Consider the following 22673-nt stretch of genomic DNA (forward strand, 5'->3'; position numbering starts at 1 on the left):
AAGCGTTCGCTCCCTGCGCTGATTGGCGGGCTGGGGGTGAGGTCACAATGCGCGGGGCGGGGCGGGAGTTGCGCGGGGCTGGACAATGCCAGGTGAGGTTGCGGGGGGGGCGGAGTAGGAACCAGGACTCCTGCCCAAGGGGGGGGGGGCTGGGAGTCAGGACTTTCCCCAGAGCTGGGAGGGGAGCGGGGGCTAGTGGTTAGAGCGCGGGGGAGCCAGGACTCCTGGGGTATTTCCCTGGAGCTGGGAGAAGAGTGGGGTCTAGTGGTTAGAGCAGGGGGGGGTGACAGCCAGGACTCCTGGGGTATTTCCCTGGAGCTGGGAGAAGAGTGGGGTCTAGTGGTTAGAGCAGGGAGGGGGGGGTGACAGCCAGGACTCCTGGGTTATTTCCCTGGAGCTGGGAGAAGAGTGGGGTCTAGTGGTTAGAGCAGGGAGGGGGGGGTGACAGCCAGGACTCCTGGGTTATTTCCCTGGAGCTGGGAGAAGAGTGGGGTCTAGTGGTTAGAGCAGGGGGGGGGGGGGGTGACAGCCAGGACTCCTGGGGTATTTCCCTGGAGCTGGGAGAAGAGTGGGGTCTAGTGGTTAGAGCAAGGGGGGGGTGACAGCCAGGACTCCTGGGGTATTTCCCTGGAGCTGGGAGAAGAGTGGGGTCTAGTGGTAAGAGCGGGGCGGGAGGGTTGAGAGCCAGGACTACTGGGTTCTCTCCCTGGCCAAGGGGGGGGGGGCAGATGGGTTAGAGAGGGGTCTGGGAGTCAGGACCCCTGGGTTCCTTCCCCAGAGCTGGGAGGAGAGCAGAGTCTAGTGGTTAGAGCGGAGGGGCAACAGCCAGGACTACTGGGCTCTCTCCCTGTCCAAGTTGGGGGGGCAGGTGGGTTATAAGGGGGCTGGGAGTCAGGGCACCTGGGTTCTTTCCCCAGAGCTGGGAGGGGAGTGGGGTCTAGTGGTTAGAGTGGGGGCTGAGAGCCAGGACTCCTGGGTTCTTTCCCTGGAGCTGGGAGGGGAGTGGGGTCTAGTGGTGTGAGTGGGAGGAGGCACCGGAGGCAGAAAACACAGGTCCCTGGGTGTTAAATCCTGTCTCCTTCTCTGTGCCCAGCAGGTGCCTTCCCCAGCCCTGTGCTGCCCCCTCACCAGCCCCTGTGTGGGGTGTGAGCTGCCAGGAGACGGGGACCCACCCCCCAACCAGCAGGTGGTCAGAGCCACTCCCGTCTGGACATGGCGCCCAACTGGCGTGGCTCCGGCACCGGGTGGATTCTGAGCTCCCTCTGCCGGCTGCTGCTCCGGGCTGGCCCCCGACCCCCGGGCGCCCCGTGTGGATGGAGAACCTCCTCCCAGGCTAGTCAATCCGACCCCGAGGGGCTGGAGCGGAAAATGACCCAGCTCAGGAACAAGGCGGAGAAGCGGCGGCGGCAGCGGGAGAGGCTGGAGTCGATTGAAGCCGGAGTGGCCCGGAGGCAGGAGGTAGGGGGCGCTCTCCTTGCAGTCAGCGCTCATCCCAGGACCCTGTCTTCAGTGAAACGAAACACTCCCTTGTGACGCCAATGCAGCTGTGCCACCCCAGAAGTGGCTGCATTTTTGGACCCCGAGAACAACCCCTAGGCAGCGTTGCTGCAGGCTGTCCCCCGGCCACTCCACCCCAGAAGTGGCTGCATTTGTGCACCCCAGAGCAACCCCATGGGCAGTGTTGCTGCAGGCTGTCCCCTGACTACCCCACCCCAGAAGTGACTGCATTTCAATGCTACGAAAGCAATCCCTGAGCGGCATTGCTGGGGACTGATATGCCACCAGCCCCGCTCCACCCCAGAGGTGGCTGCATGGTCAGTCCAGAGCAACCCCGGCGTAAATCTCCTCTGTGATAAATGACACACCCGTTAAATATCTTCTTGTTCTGTTGCGTGATGAAGTCCGGTCCATGCGTTCGTCCCCAGCAGGGTGCCTGGTTCATACCCTGCCATCCTTTTGGGTGTCTTTGGTGTTTCCCCAGGTACCTCAGGGGCAGGGTAAGGCGTGGGCCCCGAAAGAGGTGGTTCTGTACGACATCCCAACTCCCGCTGGTCAGAAGAAAGGTATGCTGGGAAAATATAACCCCTCTACCCCCCGGGCCTATAAAGATTTTTGAGGGGCCTCTCTGGTCGTGGCTCACCGAACGCTGGCTCTCTCCCTAGACACGTCCCTGCCCCTGCCGGCCTCGTACAGCCCCCGCTACGTGGAAGCCGCATGGTACGAGTGGTGGGAGAAGGAAGGATTCTTCAAACCCGAATATCAGGTAAAAACGTCCCCCTGGGATCAGAGGCCCATCACTGGCATAAGTTGTGGCAGGGCTCAAAGCTGCCCTAGGGGGCGCTGTGCTGCAGGGAGCTCAGTAGGGGGCGCTGTCCCCTCACAGTCAGTGCAGGTCGTCCCCCCTCCGGGAGGCACCAGGGGGCGCTGTGCTGGGAGGAGCGGGGGGGCAGGGCGTCTCACTTCATCCGTGCTGGCCCCGATGCAGCACTAGGGGGCGCTGTGCTGGTGAAAACAGCCTCTCTCTGTGTCTCAGAGCCGGCAGCCCCATAGGAAACCAGACGTCTTCTCCCTTTGCATCCCCCCGCCCAACGTCACGGGGTCCCTGCACCTGGGCCATGCCCTCACGGTGGCCGTCGAGGATTCGCTGGTGCGATGGTGAGTTGGGGCTCGGAGGGGTGGGGAATGGGCCGTGCGGCCTTTCTCCACTAGGGGGCGCTGACTCCAGTTTGCGGGGGCCTGAGGCCGGCTGCGGCACACAGGGGCCCTAGCGTGTGTCTCCTACCTGCCTTGCAGGCGCCGGATGCAGGGCTGCCAGGTGCTCTGGGTGCCGGGATCGGATCACGCCGGAATCGCGACTCAGGTGAGCCCAGAGCCGGGGCTTCGGCGGCAGGGGTTGTGCTGTCGGAGGAGGAACCCCGCTTCCCCAAGCAGCAGCAACAAATGCCCAAGGGGTCCGGTCGGCAGAGCCGCAGCACTCTGGGCGGGGTGGGTTTTCACACCCCTGAGGGACGGAGCTAGGTCAGCCGAAATTTGAAGTGTAGGTCAAGCTATGGTGGAGGGAATCGGCATGGAAACGCAGCCATCTCTGGGGTGGAGCACCTGGGGGGAACAGCTCCCAGCAACTCTGCACAGGGATTACTCTTGTAGCACAGGAATGCAGCCAGCTCTGGGGTGGGGCAACTGGGGAGAGGGAGAATAGCCCCAGCAACGCTGCTCAGGGATTGCTCGTGTAGCATGGAAATGCAGCCAGCTCTGGGGTGGGGCGACTGGGAGGGAGGGGGAATAGCCCCAGCAACGCTGCTCAGGGATTGCTCGTGTAGCATGGAAATGCAGCCAGCTCTGGGGTGGGGCGACTGGGAGGGAGGGGGAATAGCCCCAGCAATGCTGCTCAGGGATTGCTCTTGTAGCATGGAAATGCAGCCAGCTCTGGGGTGGGGCGACTGGGAGGGAGGGGGAATAGCCCCAGCAACGTTGCTCAGGGATTGCTCTTGTAGCATGGAAATGCAGCCAGCTCTTGGCTGGGGTGGGGTTACAGCCCCCAGCAATGCCACGCAGGAATTGCTCTCATAGCACAGAAAAGCAGCCAGCTCTGGGGTGGGGTGGCTGTTTCTGTCCTGTGTGTGTGTCCCTCTCTCTGGTAACCCTCCCTGCTCCCCTCCTGGCAGGCGGTGGTGGAGCGCAAGCTGTGGAAGGAGCGGGGCGCCCTGCGCCAGGACCTGACCCGAGGGGAATTCCTGGCCGAGGTCTGGAAATGGAAAGAGGAGTGAGTGCAGCCGGGCCGTCACTGACCCGAGACTGGGCTTGGCAGTAGTGGGAAGGGGCCCTGGGCTGCACACAGAGCGAGACAGAGGCTCAGAGGGGGTGCTGGCAGTCAGTGCTGCCCCAGTGCGGCACTAGGGGGCGCTGTGCTGCAGGAAACAGGCTGAGGGCCCAGTAGGGGGCGCTGTCCCCTTGCAGTCAGTGCTGCCCAAGTGGGGCACTAGGGGGCGCTGTGCTGCAGGGAGCAGGCTGAGGGCCCAGTAGGGGGCTCTGTCCCCTTGCAGTCAGTGCTACCCCAGTGTGGCACTAGGGGGCGCTGTGCTGCAGGAAACAGTCTGAGGGCCCAGTAGGGGGCGCTGTCCCCTTGCAGTCAGTGCTGCCCCAGTGTGGCACTAGGGGGCGCTGTGCTGCAGGAAACAGTCTGAGGGCCCAGTAGGGGGCGCTGTCCCCTTGCAGTCAGTGCTGCCCCAGTGTGGCACTAGGGGGCGCTGTGCTGCAGGAAACAGTCTGAGGGCCCAGTAGGGGGCGCTGTCCCCTTGCAGTCAGTGCTGCCCCGGTGTGGCACTAGGAGGCGCTGTGCTGCAGGAAACAGGCTGAGGGCCCAGTAGGGGGCGCTGTCCCCTGGCAGTCAGTGCTGCCCCAGTGTGGCACTAGAGGGCGCTGTGCTGCAGGAAACAGGCTGAGGGCCCAGTAGAGGGCGCTGTCCCCTTGCAGTCAGTGCTGCCCCAGTGTGGCACTAGGGGGCGCTGTGCTGCAGGAAGCAGGCTGAGGGCCCAGTAGGGGGCGCTGTCCCCTTGCAGTCAGTGCTACCCCAGTGCGGCACTAGAAGGCGCTGTGCTGCAGGGAGCAGGCTGAGGGCCCAGTAGGGGGCGCTGTCCCCTTGCAGTCAGTGCTGCCCCAGTGCGGCACTAGGGGGCGCTGTGCTGCAGGGAGCAGGCTGAGGGCCCAGTAGGGGGCGCTGTCCCCTGGCAGTCAGTGCTGCCCCAGTGTAGCACTAGGGGGCGCTGTGCTGCAGGGAGCAGGCTGAGGGCCCAGTAGGGGGCGCTGTCCCCTGGCAGTCAGTGCTGCCCCAGTGTGGCACTAGGGGGCGCTGTGCTGCAGGCAGCAGCTTGGGGGATCAGTAGGGGGCGCTGTCCCCTTGCAGTCAGTGCTACCCCAGTGTGGCACTAGAGGGCGCTGTGCTGCAGGGAGCAGCTTGTGGGATCAGTAGGGGGCGCTGTCTCCTGGGACACCATGTTCTAAATCAGTGTTTCATTCTCCGATCAGGAAAGGGGACGAGATCTTCCGACAGCTGAAGGCTCTGGGGGCATCTCTGGACTGGGACCGAGTCTGCTTCACCATGGACGCTGTGAGTGTCTGATGTGCAACGGTTCATTATCCAGCACTCCTGGGTTCTCTCCCAGCTTCAGGAGGGGAGTGGGAGCTGGTGGGTTAGATCTAGTGACTGGAGGGGAGGGGGTCAGGGCAGCTGGGTTTGCTCCCCGGCTCTGGGAGAGGAGCTGGGTCTCCCAAGTTGGTCCTGGGCCGTGCCTTTGCAAATGCCATTCTCTTCCCCCCCCGCACAGGGGTTCTCAGCCGCCGTGGCAGAGGCCTTCGTGCGATTGCACGAGGACGGGCTCGTGTACCGCGAGCGGCGCCTGGTGAACTGGTCGTGCGCCCTGCGCTCTGCCATCTCTGACGTGGAGGTGAGTGGGGGAGGCTGGGGACGGCCCTGCGGCTAGGGGGTGGGTTTCTATCTAGAGCCCTGCAAATTGGGGGATACCCATGAATAGGTTTTGCACATGGGGATGCAGATGCCAATTTTGTATCCGCACAGGGCTCTAGTTATATTTTGGGGGAGGGAGATTTGGTCGGGCACGCGCATACGCACGCACGTTCCTTGGGCCTCGTGACGCAGTCTCCTCCTGGCAGGTGGAAACCCGGCAGCTCCGGGGTCGGACTCTGCTCCCCGTGCCCGGCTGCCCAGATCCGGTGCCCTTTGGACTGATGGTCACCTTTGCCTACAAAGTGGATGGACCAGAGGGTGAGTTCCCATGCTCAGCCGGGGTGGGGCCAGCAGGTGTTTCCCAGCGGCTGCATCGCAGGGCTGGCTGAGTGCTCCCTGTGTCATGTGGCTGGTTCCCAGTGGCCTCACCCCAGAGGTGGCTGCATCGCAGGGCTGGCTGAGCGCTCCCTGTGTCGTGTGGCTGGTTCCCAGTGGCCCCACCCCAGAGGTGGCTGCATCGCAGGGCTGGCTGAGTGCTCCCTGTGTCGTGTGGCTGGTTCCCAGTGGCCCCACCCCAGAGGTGGCTGCATCGCAGGGCTGGCTGAGCGCTCCCTGTGTCGTGTGGCTGGTTCCCAGTGGCCCCACCCCAGAGGTGGCTGCATCGCAGGGCTGCCTGAGCGCTCCCTGTGTCGTGTGGCTGGTTCCCAGTGGCCCCACCCCAGAGGTGGCTGCATCGCAGGGCTGCCTGAGCGCTCCCTGTGTCGTGTGGCTGGTTCCCAGTGGCCCCACCCCAGAGGTGGCTGCATCGCAGGGCTGGCTGAGCGCTCCCTGTGTCGTGTGGCTGGTTCCCAGTGGCCCCACTCCAGAGGTGGCTGCATCGCAGGGCTGCCTGAGCGCTCCCTGTGTCGTGTGGCTGATTCCCAGTAGCCCCACCCCAGAGGTGGCTGCATCGCAGGGCTGGCTGAGCGCTCCCTGTGTCGTGTGGCTGGTTCCCAGTGGCCCCACCCCAGAGGTGGCTGCATCGCAGGGCTGGCTGAGCGCTCCCTGTGTCATGTGGCTGGTTCCCAGTGGTTCCACCCCAGAGGTGGCTGCATCGCAGGGCTGGCTGAGCGCTCCCTGTGTCGTGTGGCTAGTTCCCAGTGGCCCCACCCCAGAGGTGGCTGCATCGCAGGGCTGGCTGAGCGCTCCCTGTGTCGTGTGGCTGTTTCCCAGTGGCCCCACCCCAGAGGTGGCTGCATCGCAGGGCTGGCTGAGCGCTCCCTGTGTCGTGTGGCTATTTCCCAGTGGTTCCACCCCAGAGGTGGCTCCATCGCAGGGCTGGCTGAGCGCTCCCTGTGTCGTGTGGCTATTTCCCAGTGGTTCCACCCCAGAGGTGGCTGCATTTCAGTGCTGGGTGTGTCGCTCTGGGGCTGTCCCCCGCCCCAGAGATGTCTGTTTTTTCCCGTGACGATCCAGCCCCATAACATCATCCTCTTTCTGTCTCTCTTCCCATGTCTCTGTGTGGGGGGAAGATGAGGAGGTCTCGGTGGCCACCACCCGCCCGGAGACGATGCTGGGGGATGTGGCCGTGGCTGTCCATCCCGACGACCCACGGTTCAGGGTAAGGGGCGGGAGTGTCTCTGAGGTGCGGAGACACAGTGTCTCAGGGGAAGAGGAGACTAGGTTGTCTCAGTTGAGAAGGGATTCGGGTTTGAGGTGGGAGAGTCATTTCCATGAAGACAGAGATTGGGACTCCTGGGGCAGAAGGGTGAAAGGTCATCTCCGGGGAGACAGGGGCGTGTTATCGCTATGGAGAAGGGGGTGTGATCTCAAGGGGAGGAAGGCGGAGTCACCAGTAGGGAGATGAAGTTCGTTGTCATGGAGACGGTGGGGTTTGGAGGAGAAGGGAGGGTCATTGCCATGGAGATGGGTAGGTGGAATCTCTTGGTTTTGATTCTCTTTTTATTTTGGCAGCACCTGTATGGCAAGCAGCTCCGACACCCGTTCACGGGGCGCCTCCTACCCATCATCACGGACCCCCTGGTGGAGCCAGAGGTGGGCACAGGTGAGCACCAGGCCCCACGGTCCTATGATGTCTTCCAGTCAGGCACTGGCTACATTGGTCTTGGGAATCCAATTGGTGGCAGCGGTGGGATCCAGGTCTCAGACGTTCTTTCCTCTCCGCTGGGCCCCCTGCAGGAGCGGTGAAGGTGACGCCGGCGCACAGCCACACCGACTACGAGCTGGGCAAGCAGCATGGGCTGCCCTTGGTCTCTGTGATCGGGGAGGATGGGACCATGACCGCTCAATGTGGCGATTGGCTCCAGGTAATGACACTCGGTCCTCATCCACACCTCCCTGCTGTCCCAGCCTTGGGCTCCCCCTGCAGCTCTTCTTGTGCCCCTCAACTGCAACCCACAGCCTCCTCTGTTCCTTTGTAGGGCCTGAATCGCTTTGTGGCTCGTGAGAAGGTGGTATCTGCCTTGAAGGAGAAAGGCCTGTACCGGGGTATGAAGGATCATGCCATGGCCCTGCCCCTCTGCAGGTAGCAAACCCCTACCAATGGGGCAGGTTGAGGGGGTTCCATAGGTAGTGCTCTTCCTTTGCTGTCAGTGTTAACCCCCGTGTGGCGCTAGGGGGCGCTGTGCTATGGGGTGCAAGTAGGCCATTCCAAGATATTACAAATTAATGTTTTTCTCTTTCCATCCCACAGTCGCTCTGGGGACGTGGTCGAGAACCTGCTGAAGAGCCAGTGGTTTCTACGATGTGAGGGAATGGCCCAGAGAGCGCTGGAGGTGAGGGTCCTATAATAGCAACTCCCGCATGGCCACCACCCTGCGCTCCTGTTTCCAGCCTTTCCCTGCCCCAACCACTAAGTCCTCTGACCTTGATTGAAGTCATGACGGTACCTCCATCTTGGGCTGCATAAATCTCTGCGGCATAGGCTGTTAGGGATCATCTTGCTCTGGATGGGACTCGTGGGTTATGATTGGTGGCAGAAGTGGGATACAGGAATTTGCTTATGAGGCGGTCTCCCATTCTGAAGGGTGTAGGGCCGCCTCCTTTGTCTCTTCTCTTGGGGGTTCTGTTCAGCTCCTCAGTCTCTCTCTTTCGCCTCTCAGGCTGTGGAGTCGGGGCGCCTGAAACTCACCCCGAAATTTCACGCGAAGAAATGGAGGACGTGGCTGTCCAACATCAGGTGAGGGGAGTTCCGCCCCTCTCTAACCGCGAGAGGATTTGTCGCTGCCTCGTTTGTGAACAACCCTACAATAACAAGTCCTCCCCTTCCAGAGCTGCAGACAGAACCCAGGATGGGGGTGTCCTCCCCCTCCCACCCCACAGGGGCCCCCTTTCCACCCTGAAGCTCCCCTTTCTCCCCCAACCAAACCCCTAACCCTCCCCTTACAGGGTCCCCTTTCTGCCCCCAAACCCCCCAACTCCCCTTTCTGCCCCCACCTATACCCCTAACCCTCCCCCACAGGGTCCCCTTTCTGCCCCCAAACCCCCCAACTCCCCTTTCTGCCCCCACCTATACCCCTAACCTTCCCCCACAGGGTCCCCTTTCTGCCCCCAGCCCCCGGGAAGGTCTCCGGTCCTCCTGGGCAGAGATGGGGAGTGGGCAAAGCAGCAGCTTTTCCCTCCAGTGCTGAAGGGCTCCGGGAGCAGGCTTAACTGCCCCCCCCCCCCCAACAGTCTTGGGGCTCTGTGGGGCCGGCTCTGAGCTTCAGCCCCCACCTTCCCCGCTCCAGCCTGGCTGGGCTCTGGATTTCAATAGTGCCGGCCTTACCTGGCACGTTGGTCAAGAGACAAGCGTGGGCGTGAGAGGCCACAGAAGGGAGCTGGAGGCAGTGGAGGATGGGGTGGGAGGGTGGGCGGGGAGAGGGGGCCAACGGGGGCCGTGCCTATTTATAGTTTTCCTCCAGCTAATTAAGAATCTTAGGAAAAGTAGTCAGAGTAGCCATCGGCAGGAGTTGGTGGCCACAATCTGAACCCACCACACGCTTTCGGAGCGCCCCTGACCTAGGTGTTCTGCCGCCCAGCCCTGCCTGCTATAACCCAGAGACCCCACTCCTCTCCCAGACCCGGACTCGAACCCAGGAGGCCTCCCTCCTCGGCTCTGCCCCTCCCCTTTCTGGAGCCGGGATCCGTCTCTGGGCACAACCCTACCATAACCAACGGGCCTGTCGACAATCCACTGTCGCCCCCTTGTGGCCACCTGAGGCACTGGCATTGTTTTCTTTAACCTCATTGGTCCCCTTGTTGGCTTCATTGTAGCGATTGGTGCATCTCCCGGCAGCTGTGGTGGGGGCATCAGATTCCGGCCTATCAGGTTTCTGTCTCAGGGTCATGTGACATAGGCAAGGTGAGATGTGTGCTTCTGGAATGTTATTGGCTGGGGGGCTATTCCAGCCCCAGCCCTTCCCAGCAGGGGCATGAGGCAGGGATGCTGGCGGGGGAGGCAGTGGGGGAGAGAGGGGCGTTCCTGTCTACACCAGCCCCAATATCTCCCAGCAGGGGGCGCTTTCGCTAACTTACATTCATCACTTTTCATGAATTTATGACCAGGATGGGAGTGATGCATTGTGGGTAGCTGGCAGGACAGAGGCGGAAGCCCGCAGGAAAGCATCGGCGATTTTGAGAAAACCGGAAGAGGAACTGGAACTGGTGAGAGGTAAAGAGGAGGAACATCTAGGATATAACTCTTACGGGGATGGTGAAGCCTCAAGTGACAAATGGGACTAAGACCCGGAGCGTCTCACCCCTTCCCTATGCACCCGCTTTTCACCTGTTTTCAGAACCTACTTTTGGTGGGAGAAGTGGGATACACAACATTTCAGCCATTTGCAAAGGCTGTTTTCCCAGAATGCATGGCTTACTTCAGAGCAGGCCTTAGGGGTCTTCATTCTGGAATGGGGGGGAATGCCCTGTAATTTTGGGGGAGCTTTTGAGGGCAAAGAAACCCCGCCGTTATGTCCTGTAGTGGGCCCAACCTGCTTCGGACCTAGGGAAAACTAAGGGAGACGGACGAGACCACACAGAGATTAAGGAAAATACCAATACGGTGTGGAAGTCGTTTATTTCTGTAGGGTTCCCGGCGTGTTGCCTCTGCAAACCTACCAAGCAGCTCATTGGCTGATGTTCTGTGTTTGTATCTCTAGACGCCGATGTGCTGGATACTTGGTTCTCTTCTGCTCTCTTCCCCTTCGCTGCGCTGGGATGGCCCCGTAAGGTGAGTGACACAGAGAGCAACGGGGACAGGCAGGATGCCGGGCGAGATGGGCCCATGGTGCTGATCTGGGGAGGTGGCAGGATGCCGGGTTAGATGGGCCCATGGTGCTGATCTGGGGAGGCGGTGGGATGCCAGGTTAAGTGGACCCATTGCGCCTTTCCGGGGAGGTGACAGGATGCCGAGTTAGATGGGCTCATGGTGCTGATCTGGGGAGGCGGTGGGATGCCAGGTTAGGTGGACCCATTGTGCCTTTCCGGGGAGGTGACAGGATGCCGAGTTAGATGGGCTCATGGTGCTGATCTGGGGAGGTGGTGGGATGCCGGGTTAGGTGGACCCATTCCACCTTTCCGGGGAGGTGACAGGATGCCGGGTTAGATGGGCCCATGGTGCTGATCTGGGGAGGTGGTGGGATGCCAGGTTAGGTGGACCCATTGCGCCTTTCCGGGGAGGTGACAGGATGCCGAGTTAGATGGGCTCATGGTGCTGATCTGGGGAGGTGGTGGGATGCCGGGTTAGGTGGACCCATTGCACCTTTCCGGGGAGGTGACAGGATGCCGGGTTAGATGGGCCCATGGTGCTGATCTGGGGAGGTGGTGGGATGCCAGGTTAGGTGGACCCATTGCACCTTTCCGGGGAGGTGACAGGATGCCGGGTTAGATGGGCCCATGGTGCTGATCTGGGGAGGCGGTGGGATGCCAGGTTAGGTGGACCCATTGCGCCTTTCCGGGGAGGTGACAGGATGCCGAGTTAGATGGGCTCATGGTGCTGATCTGGGGAGGTGGTGGGATGCCGGGTTAGGTGGACCCATTGCACCTTTCCGGGGAGGTGACAGGATGCCGGGTTAGATGGGCCCATGGTGCTGATCTGGGGAGGCGGTGGGATGCCAGGTTAGGTGGACCCATTACGCCTTTCCGGGGAGGTGGCAGGATGCCGGGTGAGATGGGCCCATGGTGCTGATCTGGGGAGGCGGTGGGATGCCAGGTTAGGTGGACCCATTGCGCCTTTCCGGGGAGGTGGCAGGATGCCGGGTTAGATGGGCCCATGGTGCTGATCTGGGGAGGCGGTGGGATGCCAGGTTAGATAGGCCAGTGGTGCTGATCTGTGGAGGCAGTGGGATGCCGAGTTAGATGGGCCCATGACTCTGATCAGGGGAGGTGGCCTGATACCGGGCTAGATGGGCCCATTGTTCTACTCAGGGTTGGCTCACTCCTGTGTCCTTCTCCACCCCCCGCAGGTTGGGGACCTCCAGGAATTCTATCCCAACAGCCTCTTAGAGACGGGCAGCGATCTGCTCTTCTTCTGGGTGGCCCGGATGGTGATGCTGGGGGAGCAATTGACCGGAGAGCTGCCCTTCTCCCAGGTATGTGAGGGGGGAGAGGTGTCCCACGCTGGGCTAGCGGAAAGTGGGGGGCAGGGCTAGGAGGTGCTGGGGGGAGTCCTGGGCTGGGCTAGCAGGGGGCTGCCGTTCAGGACCGAGGGGCTCCCTGTGGTTCTTTCTCCTTCCAGGTTTTCCTGCACTCCCTCGTGCGCGATGCCCACAGCCGCAAGATGAGTAAATCGCTGGGGAACGTCGTGGACCCGCTGGACGTCATTCATGGGGCCTCCCTGCAGGTACCGTCCCCCCTCCCTACCCAGGAGACCGTACGGCCACACACTGGCCCCTGCAGCGTCTCAGCAGAGCCCCAGAGAGACCCTAAAATACTAAACCAGGCCCTACATCCCCTCCTCCCCTCTTCAAGACACCCTACAATAACAAACGGGGCCATGCATCCTGCCCCCACTTCCCCCAGAGACCCTACAATAACAAACGGGGTCATGCATCCTGCCCCCCACTTCCACCAGAGACCTTACAATAACAAACAGGGCCATGCATCCTGCCCCCTCTTCCCCCAGAGACCCTACAATAACAAACAGGGTCATGCATCCTGCCCCCCACTTCCCCCAGAGACCCTACAATAACAAACAGGGCCATGCATCCTGCCCCCTCTTCCCCCAGAGACCCTACAATAACAAATAGAGCCATACATCCTGCCCCCCTCTTCCTCCAAAGACCCTACAATAACAAACAGGGCTATGCATCCTGCCCCCTCTTCCCCCAGAGACCCTACAATAACAAATAGAGCCATGCATCCTGCCCCCTCTTCCTCCAAAGACCCTACAATAACAAACAGGGCTATGCATCCTGCCCCCTCTTCCCCCAGAGACCCTACAATAACAAACAGGGTCATGCATCCTGCCCCCCACTTCCCCCAGAGACCCTACAATAACAAATAGAGCCATGCATCCTGCCCTCCTCTTCCTCCAAAGACCCTACAATAACAAACAGGGCTATGCATCCTGCCTCCTCTTCCCCCAGAGACCCTACAATAACAAACAGGGTCATGCATCCTGCCCCCCTCTTCCTCCAAAGACCCTACAATAACAAACAGGGTCATGCATCCTGCCCCCTCTTCCGCCAGAGACCCTACAATAACTAATGGGGCCATGCATCCTGCCCCCCTCCCCTCTGGAGATCCTATAATAACTGGCCCCTGCTTATCTCTCCCCGCCACCTCAGCGAAACTCTGCCATTCAAAATACCCCCAAACAACACCACCTCTGTGCAGCCCTATAGTAACAAGCCAGCTCCCTCCGGGCACCTCCCGGAAGACCCTACCATAACAAACTGGCCTGCACTCAGCAGAGACCCTGCAAAAACTCACCCCGCCCCATCCTGCCTGCCCCTGATCAGGCTGTCCCCTCGTTGCAGGAGCTGCAGGGGAGGCTGCGAGACGGGAACGTGGACCCCCGGGAGGCGGCCATCGCTGCGGAGGGACAGGTGAGTCTGTCCCCTCCCCCTCACGGCCCCTCGTCCTGCCCCACTTCTCTCAGCTCCCCCCTCCCTCAACCCCTCACCCTTCCCTTCCAGAGGCGCGACTTCCCCCAGGGGATCCCCGAATGCGGCGCTGACGCCTTGAGATTCGCACTGTGCTCCCATCGCGTCCAAGGTGAGAGGGGCGCCTCTAGGGGGCGCTGGCGCTGATCCGGCCCTAGAGCAGGGGGACTGGAGGGCTTAAGGGCTGGGGATCGGGGCCTTCCCCCCCACACACTTCTCTACGTTGCTCCCCCAGGAGACGACCTCAACCTGGACGTGGGCGCGGTCCTGAGCTCCCGGCACTTCTGCAACAAGGTGTGGAACGCCGTCCGCTTCACCCTGGGGGCCCTGGGAGAGGGGTTTGCCCCACGGAGCCCGGAGGAGGTAATGGGATGTTTCGGGGGTGGGAAGGAGTCATGAGTCTCATTGGGTCCCTCTGCTGGCTCTGGGTGGAACTGCAGGGACAGCGTAAGGGCGGGGCTTAATGACACCTCCTGCTGGACTCACGCAGTATTGCAGCGGGCAGTATAATGGGTGAACGTGGGTGTGTTGAAGACTAGGTGCATATTGGGAGGTGGGGAAATATTGGGTCTGTATGGTGCCATCTGCTGGGCTTGGGAGGTATTACAGGGGGGGCAGCAGCGACTCCCCTCCCCCCCTCGAGATTTCTGTACCTAGGGCTGGAGACAACCCTCTCTTGTGTTCTCTCCATCCCCCCCAGATCTGCCCCAGCTCCCCCATGGACCGGTGGATCCTCAGCCGTCTCTACCACGCTGCGGCGGACTGCGGCCAGCGGCTTGGGGAGTACGAGCTGCATTTGGCCGCGGCCGCCGTCCACCACTTCTGGCTGAACAACTTCTGCGACGTCTACTTGGTGGGTGTCCGTTCGGCCCTGCCCGGGGTGGGAATCCTGCCCCCTCGGCTCGGCGTTGAGTTTCCCTGGCTCTCAGCCTACCCGCCTCCTTCTGCCTTCTTTAAACATATTGAAGAAGCAGCAGATCAGGATAGGGAGAGTCCTAGGGATCAGGATTGAGGGGTACAGGTGGAGCTGGGGGTAAGGGGAAGTGGGATACCAAATAGATACCTGGTCCTAAAGGTGAGATCCTTTGCTTATGCCCCACCCATCGTCCAGTCGTCCACCCAACTTTCTAAGATACTTAACACAATGTATCCATCCAGCCCAGCCCCATCCTACCCACCCACCCAGCCCAGCCCTGTCCCATCCATCCAACCCAATCCAGCACAGCCCAACCCACTGGTTGTGTCTACACTGGCAAGTTATTCCGGAAAATCAGCTGCTTTTCCGGAAAAACTTGCCAGCTGTCTACACTGGCTGCTTGAATTTCCAGAAAAGCACTGACGATCTCATGGAAAATCATCAGTGCTTTTCTGGAAAAACTATGCTGCTCCCGTTCGGGCAAAAGTCTTTTTCTGGAAAACTGTTCCAGTGTAGACAGCACAGTAGAGTTTTCCGCAAAAAAGCCCCGATCGCGAAAATGACGATCAGGGCTTTTTTGCGGAAAAGCGCATCTAGATTGGCACAGACGCTTCTCCGCAAAAAGTGCTTTTCCGGAAAAGCGTCCTGCCAATCTAGACGCGCTTTTCCGAAAATGCTTTTAACGGAAAACTTTTCCATTAAAAGCATTTCCGGAAAATCATGCCAGTGTAGATGTAGTCATTGTGTTTAACCCAGCCCAATCCATGGCATTCAACCACCCATCCAACCCAAAGCACCCATCTAACCACCAGTTGAATCCACTGTATCCATCCAACTCACTGTATTCAAGCCCAGCCCAACGTATCCATCCAACCAACCCAACCCAACCCAACCCAACCCAACCCAACGTATCCATCCAACCAACCCAACCCAACGTATCCATCCAACCAACCCAACCCAACCCAAGGTATCCATCCAACCAACCCAACCCTACGTATCCATCCAACCAACCCAACCCTACGTATCCATCCAACCAACCCAACCCAACGTATCCATCCATCCAACCAACCCAACCCAACCCATCCATCCAACCAACCCAACCCAACGTATCCATCCAACCATCAGTCAAACCCATCCTACCCAAGCCCAGCCCAACGTATCCATCCGACTGCCTGTCAAAACCTTTGGTATCCAACCCGTCCTATCCACCCAGCCCATCGTATCCATCCAACCCGTCCAACTGCGAATCAAAAACATTGTATGTATTTATACAAGTACCAGTTGAACCCATCCAACTGTCTAGCCAACCCATTGTATCCAAGATCACCCCAGTCCTACCCATCGTATCTATCCATCCACCCCTCAAACCCATTATATCCATCCAATTGCCCATCCTGTCCAACCCAGGGGATCCAAACACCTGTCTGACCCAGCCGTCTATCAATTCTATGTGCTCGACATACTCACATGATTCATCTAACAGATCAATCCATCTTACCCAGCCAACCCAATCTCTGCAGCTGTCCATCCAATTCCCAATTCCCACCCAGCCCAATGTAACTAACCCATCCATCCAACCCAACCTGTCCACCCCACTACCTAAGCTGGGCATCTGTTAGGCTCCCACAGCATGGTATATAAGAACATAAGAACGGCCAGACTGTGTCAGACCACGGGTCCATCCAGCCCAGTGTCCTGTCTGCTGACAGTAGCCAATGCCAGGTGCTCCAGAGGGAGTGAACAGAACAGGGATTCTTCAAGCAATCCCTCTCTAGTCACCCATGCCAAGCCTGTGACAGAAGCTAGGGACACCAGTCCTACCCATTCTGGCTAATAGCCATCGATGGACCTAACCTCCATGAATTTATCTAGTTCTTTTTTGAACCCTGTGAAAATCCAGTCTTCACAACATCCCCTGGCAAGGAGTTCCACAGGTTGATGGTGCATTGTATGAAGAAATACTTCCTTTTCTTTGTTTGAAACCTGCTGCTTAGTCATTCCATTTGGTTGACTCCTAATTCTTGTGATATGGGAACAAGAGAATAACTTTTCCTTATTCCCCTTTTCCACACCAGACATGATGTAATTGATCTCTATCCTATCCCCACTTAGTCTCCTCTTTTCTAAGCTGAAGAGTCCAAGTCTTTTTATTTTCTCTTCATGTGGGACCCGTTCCAAACCCCTCGTCATTTTTGTTGCCCTTTTCTGAACCTTTTCCAATCCCAAAAGACCTTTTGTGAGATGAGACGACCACATCGGCACACGGTTATTCAAGAGGTGGGCGTCCCATGGTTTGATGTAGAGGCCTCTCCCTCCCTTGGCAGGAGTCGGTGAAGCCCGTGTTGCAGGGCGGGGATCAGTCCCGGATCCTGCAGACCCGCCACACCCTGCTGAGCTGTGCCGACCTCGGCCTGCGCCTCCTTTCGCCCTTCATGCCCTACCTGACGGAGGAGCTGTGGCAGCGGCTCCCCAAGCCGGACGCGGGCTCCCCCTCCAGCATCTGCGTGGCCACCTACCCCAGCCCCGGGCAGCTGGTGGGTGAGCTCTCGGCGCCGAACGGAAAGGGGTGGCCCAGGGGAAAGAGGGTTGGCCTAAGATCTGGGTTCGATTCCCTGCCATGCACTGAACGGAACCCTGATCCCAGCTGGGGCAGGGCCTGTCTCTCGCTGTGTCTGTGCAGCGCCCGGCACAACAGGGCCCTGATCCCAGCTGGGGCAGGGCCTGTCTCTCGCTGTGTCCATGCAGCACCCGGCACAACGGGGCCCTGATCTCAGCTGGGGCAGGGTCTGTCTCTCGCTGTGTCTGTGCAGCGCCCGGCACAACAGGGCCCTGATCCCAGCTGGGGCAGGGCCTGTCTCTCGCTGTGTCCATGCAGCACCCGGCACAACGGGGCCCTGATCTCAGCTGGGGCAGGGTCTGTCTCTCGCTGTGTCTGTGCAGCGCCCGGCACAACGGGGCCCTGATCTCAGCTGGGGCAGGGTCTGTCTCTCGCTGTGTCTGTGCAGCGCCCGGCACAACGGGGCCCTTATCTCAGCTGGGGCAGGGCCTGTCTCTTGCTGTGTCTGTGCAGCGCCCGGCACAATGGGGCCCTGATCTCAGCTGGGGCAGGGCCTGTCTCTCGCTGTGTCTGTGCAGCGCCCGGCACAACGGGGCCCTTATCTCAGCTGGGGCAGGGCCTGTCTCTTGCTGTGTCTGTGCAGCGCCCGGCACAACGGGGCCCTGATCCCAGCTGGGGTAGGGTCTGTCTCTCGCTGTGTCTGTGCAGCGCCCGGCACAACGGGGCCCTGATCTCCGCTGGGGCTTTTCTGTATGACTGTAACACAATAATAGCCTCGCAACCGAGGGGTGGCTGCTTTGTTAATGTAACGCTAATTAGGAAACCATGGGCTATGCTAGCGGGAGATCGACAGAGATGGGAGTTGGTTGTTATTGGAAGGTTGATAAATACACCCTGGGCTTTGCTAGCAAGAGATACAAAGTGGTTCTGGGGTGTCGGGAATGGCAGTGAAACACTGGTTTGTTTTTGTAGGGTTGCTTAGAACACCTGAGATTTAGCTCCAAGAGGCGTGCGCTGGTATTGGTTGGTCACTGTGAGGTTGCCATGAGGTGGTTTCTTATTGTAGAGTTCACCAAAACTCCTGGGCTTTAACAGCAGGGGAGAGTGCTTTGGTGGTGCTGGTTTGTTATTGTAGGGTTGCTTGTAAACAGCCAGAGCTGGACTCAGGTAGACCGGGAGAAGCAGCCTTAGGCAGTGGTACCCGCATCCTGATGCGAGGGCATCAGCAACCAATGAATTCCCTTCTCTTCGCTGCAGGCCCATTGGCATCGCCCCACGGACGAGGACGACTTCCTGTTGGCGCAGGAAGTGGTGCGGGCGGCGCGCACCCTGAGGGTGTCCTACCGGCTGACGAGAGCCCGACCGCCCGGTGAGCGGAGGGGATCCCTGCCCATAAGAGGCAGGAGGGCCCCTGAGCCTCTGTGCTGAGTTTGCCAACACAGGGTGCTGGTTAGAACCAGCCGAGCTGGGCTACGTTGCCTTGTCTCTACCAGTCATGGGGGTGTGCTGCCTATCGGGGACAGCAATTCCCAGCCGGCACTGGGAAAGCAGCCTCGCCCCATTGGCTGCCAACAAGGCTCCAGTGTGATGGGTGTGGCCTGCAAGGACTACAATTCCCAGAATGCACAGGGAGGAGAACCTTAGCTCCCTTGGCTGTAGTCTTATCTTGTGGTTGCCCCCTCTGGGTTAGATACACCCTTCCCCTTCCAAATGGTGGTTGGGCCTCCCATTGGGGAAGCCTGCCGTTCCCCAGCATGCACTGGGAGGGCAACCTTACCACATTGGCCAGGCCCGCCATGATGAAAAGGCCAAACCAGGTCGGTGGCCAATCAGGACTACATTTCCCAACATGCCTGAGGAGGTTGCAGCTCCTGTTGGGTCCTTCCAAGATGCCGGGCAGGTATGGCCAATCAGGACTACAATTCCCAGCATGCCCTGGGAGGGCTGCCTCACCCCATTGGCTGATGGGCTCTCTCTCTCTCTCTGTGCCCCTGCAGTCTACCTGCTGTGCTCAGAGCCAGCTCCCTGCCGGGTGTACGAGGAATACCGTGAGCCCCTGCAAACCCTGTCCCTGGCCGGCTCACTGGAGCTCCTCCCCTCCACCAAGGGGGCGGAGCCTCCTGTGGGCTGGGTTGGGGGGAGAGTGAACGGCCACACTGAGATCTATCTGGACCTGCAGGTAAGAGCCAGGTGCAAGCAAGAGCCAGGTTGGGATGGAGGGGAAGAGGTTCAGGAAAAACACTGGATAGTGCTGCTCCGTGAGGTGCATCGTGGGAAAGTTTATGGCTTCCTCTGGCCTTACAGGAGGTGGGATACCGGGCTAGATGGGCCCGTGGCTCTGATCTGGGGCAGCACAGGAAGGGGGGAGGGATCCCAGCTGGATGGGTCCCTGCATCCTTGTTTTTACCGATGGGCTAGAGGAAGCAGGGGAGCAGTGTTTGGAGATCGGGGGCCCAGTGGGGAGAAGGCACAAGGCCGGGCCAGAAAGTCCTGCTGGGGAGCCAGAGAGGAGATGACTCAGGGTCCACTTCCCAATGCTCCTCGGGGTTAAACAGGCCCTGGGCTTATTTCCTTAGAGACGGACTGCAGCTGTATGGCCGCAATGGGGCACACGTTGGCCTTGAACCTGGGACCTGGCAACCCAGCCTCAAGCCTGTCGGCTAAAGGCCTCCTCCCCCCACACCACTAACTACAACGGTGGTGCCAGCAGCAGGGTGCAATACCCCCTTGTTGCCTCTAGAGGGCGACGCAGTCACACCTTGCACCAGGAAGGGGCTGTTCTACGCTGTGTCGCCACTAGAGGGCGACATGATCCTGCCCGTTTAACGTTACCCTACACCTGGCTTTTTTTCCTGACACACCCAGGGGCTGGTTGACCCCGAGGTGGAGCTCCCCAGGCTAGCATCCCGTAAGGAGAAGCTGGAGCGGCAGATCTCGGCGCTCCTGGCACGGACCCAAGCAGCTGGCTACCAGGAGACGGTGTTACCAGGCGCAGAGGCAAAGAACCAGCTGAAGGTGATGAGCCGTAGTAGCGGGGAGGGGGTCTGTGTGATTAGAACTGGTAGCGATGCTTTTAAAAAATTTATTCCCAGAGGTTGGGGCCCTTTTCCTGCCTTCATATAGTTCACCTTGTGAGCATTATTTTATTTGTGAATTTTTTTTGGGGGGGGGGGGTGAATTTTTTAAAGCAAAACATTTTTCCTGAAAATGTTGCTATTTTTTTTTCAGTCGAAACTTTTTTCTTTGTTTTCCCCAAGATTCAAAAATTACTTTTTTGGAAACCCATTTAAAAAATATTCCCAGTGAAATTATTTTTTTGACCCCACCCTATGATTTCAACTCACCCAGATTTAAAAAATAGAAACCGTCCAAGACATTGCTTAGGCAATGAGAAACGAGCAAATTTGATTTTAAACCAGGCAAAAAGGGCGAGGAAAAAACCATATTTTGAATTTTCCCAAATTTCTCTGGCAGAGTTTTCTATTTTGTGTGTGTGTCTGTGTGTGAGAGAGAGAGAGATGGATGCTTGTTCTGGCTGCTAGAGCAGGGTGTGTGCGTTTTCCTCTAGGTATGTATGCATGTTTTCTTCTTTGCGCGCGCGTGTGTGTGTGTGTGTGTATTTTCCTGTGTGTGCATGCACACACGTGTATTGTCCATTCCAGCACTAGATCGGTCCCGTGTGTGTGCGGTTCATTGTAGCCACAGTGAAACTGAGAGGGGGAATTTGGAGGGGGGTGGGTGCATTCAAAAACATTAGTTTGGAGGTGGGGTGAATGTGTGTGTGTATCCCAGTGACAGATGAATTAGGAGATGGGGTGTGTGTGTCTGTGTGGGGGTGGATCCCAGTGATAGATGAATTAGGAGGTAGGGTGGGTGTGTGTGTGTGTGTGTGTGTGTGTGGATCCCAGTGACAGATGAATTAGGAGATGGGGTGTGTGTGTCTGTGTGGGGGTGGATCCCAGTGACAGATGAATTAGGAGGTAGGGTGTGTGTGTGTGTGTGTGTGTGTGTGTGTGGATCCCAGTGACAGATGAATTAGGAGGTGGTGTGTGTGTGTGTGTGTGTGTGTGTTTGTGTGTGGATCCCAGTGACAGATGAATTAGGAGGTGGTGTGTATGTGTGTGTGTGTGTTTGTGTATCCCAGTGAAAGATGATATAGAATCGGGGGGAGGGGGTGTTTCCAGTGACATTAATTAGATGGTGTGTCTGTGTCCATGGGCATCCCAGTGACAGATGAATTTGGAGGTGGGGGGGTGTCAGGGTTTGGAGGGGGCATCACTGTGGTGGAGAACGTGGCTGCATTGATCAGATGTGGCTCCCCCCCCTTCTTCCCCGGTAGATTTCCTCTCTCCAGACGGAGCTGGCACACTTGGCTCAGGCCCTGGAGAGCCTCAGCCGCATGGCAGCCAGACCGGGAACCCCTCCGTCGGCGGCAGACGAATGAGTCACCTCCTAGCAAACTGGGTTCACCTAGAGAACTCCTTGCTGCTGGATGTGGAAAGGACCCAAGCTACCGGGGGCCATGGGCCGGGCTCAAGTGCAGAGGACCAATGAGGCTGAGATACTAAGAGACTGAAGGGCCTGCAAGGGCAGCCGGCTGCTCGCTGGGTGTGACCATGGCAGAACAGGACTGGCCTAGGGGCAGACTGCTTCCCTTGGCCAGTAGGGGTCACTCTCGCGCCATGGACAAACCAGCCAACTTCGAAGAGCCAGCGGAAACGGCTGTCTGGGCGTACGCTGTGCTCCCGGCTCGCTTACCCCTAGGGGGCGCTGTGACGCCCACTTCCTTGGGACAACACGAACCAAACGACCCGTTCTCTTGTGTTTCCATCCGAATCCACCCCGCAACCAGCATCTGTCGGTCAAACCCGGGGCCTCTTGGTGGGCAGGCCTACCGCCCGTTCCTCTCTCTCGCGGCGCGGGGTTTTTTTGGAAAGGAGGCGGGATCCAGCCGGCTTCCGGGAAAATGAGCCGGCGGCTTGGTGTGGAAGTGGAATCCCTCATTAAAACTGCCGGGGAGCGAACCTGATCTCTGATTTCTGAGCTGCTTCTCTATCGGAGCCTGAAGACACAAGGCTGTGGGTGGGCGCGAGCGAGTTGTGCCTGTGGCCTGCTCTCTGGAGTTGGGTATTCATTGTAGTGGTTCCTTAGGCATTTCCGGACCACACCGATGTTTGGCAGGTTCTCGGCCCAAGATCGGGCCTGGGATTAATAGAATTGTTCCCCGTGAGAACCCACTGTTAGAGGATTTATCCTTTCACCCTCCCACCTATCTGGTCCTTTTCTCGTAACCAGCAATTCCCAAAGCCCAGAGCTGCAAACAATTTGAGTTTTATTGGGCAAAGCTTCCAGCCAGTCTCAATCCAGTTTCTTTTCCCCTTGTTCTTTCCCTGTTTATTTCCCTCTAACTTCCTGTTTGTCTCTACTTATGCAGAGCAAGGATGGGGAACCTTTTTTGGGTCCAGGGCCACTGTCCCACAGAAAAATCAGCAAGCGAAAAGCAAAAAAACCAAAAAACGCCAAAACCCTCACTGACAAGGCCCCCAACTGAGAAGGAAAAAGACCCTCCCCTCCCAGAGCCTAGGGGGGCCCTAATCTAGTAGATTTTGTGTGCGCCGTGGGGCAGCGGGAGGGCTGCAGTGTTAGGAAGTT

The 22673-nt window shown here is 59.0% G+C and overlaps 1 protein-coding gene across 4 annotated transcripts; it reads left to right on the forward strand.

Annotated features, from left to right (window-relative positions):
* The first annotated feature begins 27 nt into the window (after positions 1-27).
* VARS2 (valyl-tRNA synthetase 2, mitochondrial) lies at positions 28-22057 on the forward strand. 4 transcript variants are annotated; one of them, XM_075914147.2, is made up of 30 exons: positions 28-92; positions 1094-1458; positions 1982-2063; positions 2163-2263; positions 2534-2655; positions 2794-2860; positions 3666-3763; positions 5026-5107; positions 5325-5444; positions 5671-5782; positions 6976-7064; positions 7418-7508; positions 7643-7770; positions 7885-7988; positions 8157-8238; positions 8566-8642; positions 9719-9806; positions 10010-10115; positions 10603-10673; positions 11908-12033; positions 12180-12284; positions 13423-13491; positions 13582-13660; positions 13784-13911; positions 14249-14401; positions 16789-16998; positions 18279-18390; positions 19019-19200; positions 19887-20036; positions 21361-22057. In XM_075914147.2, the coding sequence occupies exons 2-30, from the start codon at positions 1213-1215 to the stop codon at positions 21463-21465; spliced, it is 3285 nt and encodes a 1094-aa protein (XP_075770262.2). In that variant the 5' UTR covers positions 28-92; positions 1094-1212; the 3' UTR covers positions 21466-22057. The 4 variants fall into 4 exon arrangements, with proteins under 4 accessions (XP_075770262.2, XP_075770263.2, XP_075770264.2 ...); XM_075914148.2 differs by having other exon boundaries at positions 42-92; positions 1097-1458; XM_075914149.2 differs by lacking the exon at positions 28-92 and adding an exon at positions 609-868.
* Positions 22058-22673: the final 616 nt, after the last annotated feature.

Source organism: Pelodiscus sinensis, chromosome 19 (genome assembly GCF_052426305.1).
Source record: "Pelodiscus sinensis isolate ZL-2025 chromosome 19, ASM5242630v1, whole genome shotgun sequence".
Lineage (NCBI taxonomy): Eukaryota > Metazoa > Chordata > Testudines > Trionychidae > Pelodiscus > Pelodiscus sinensis.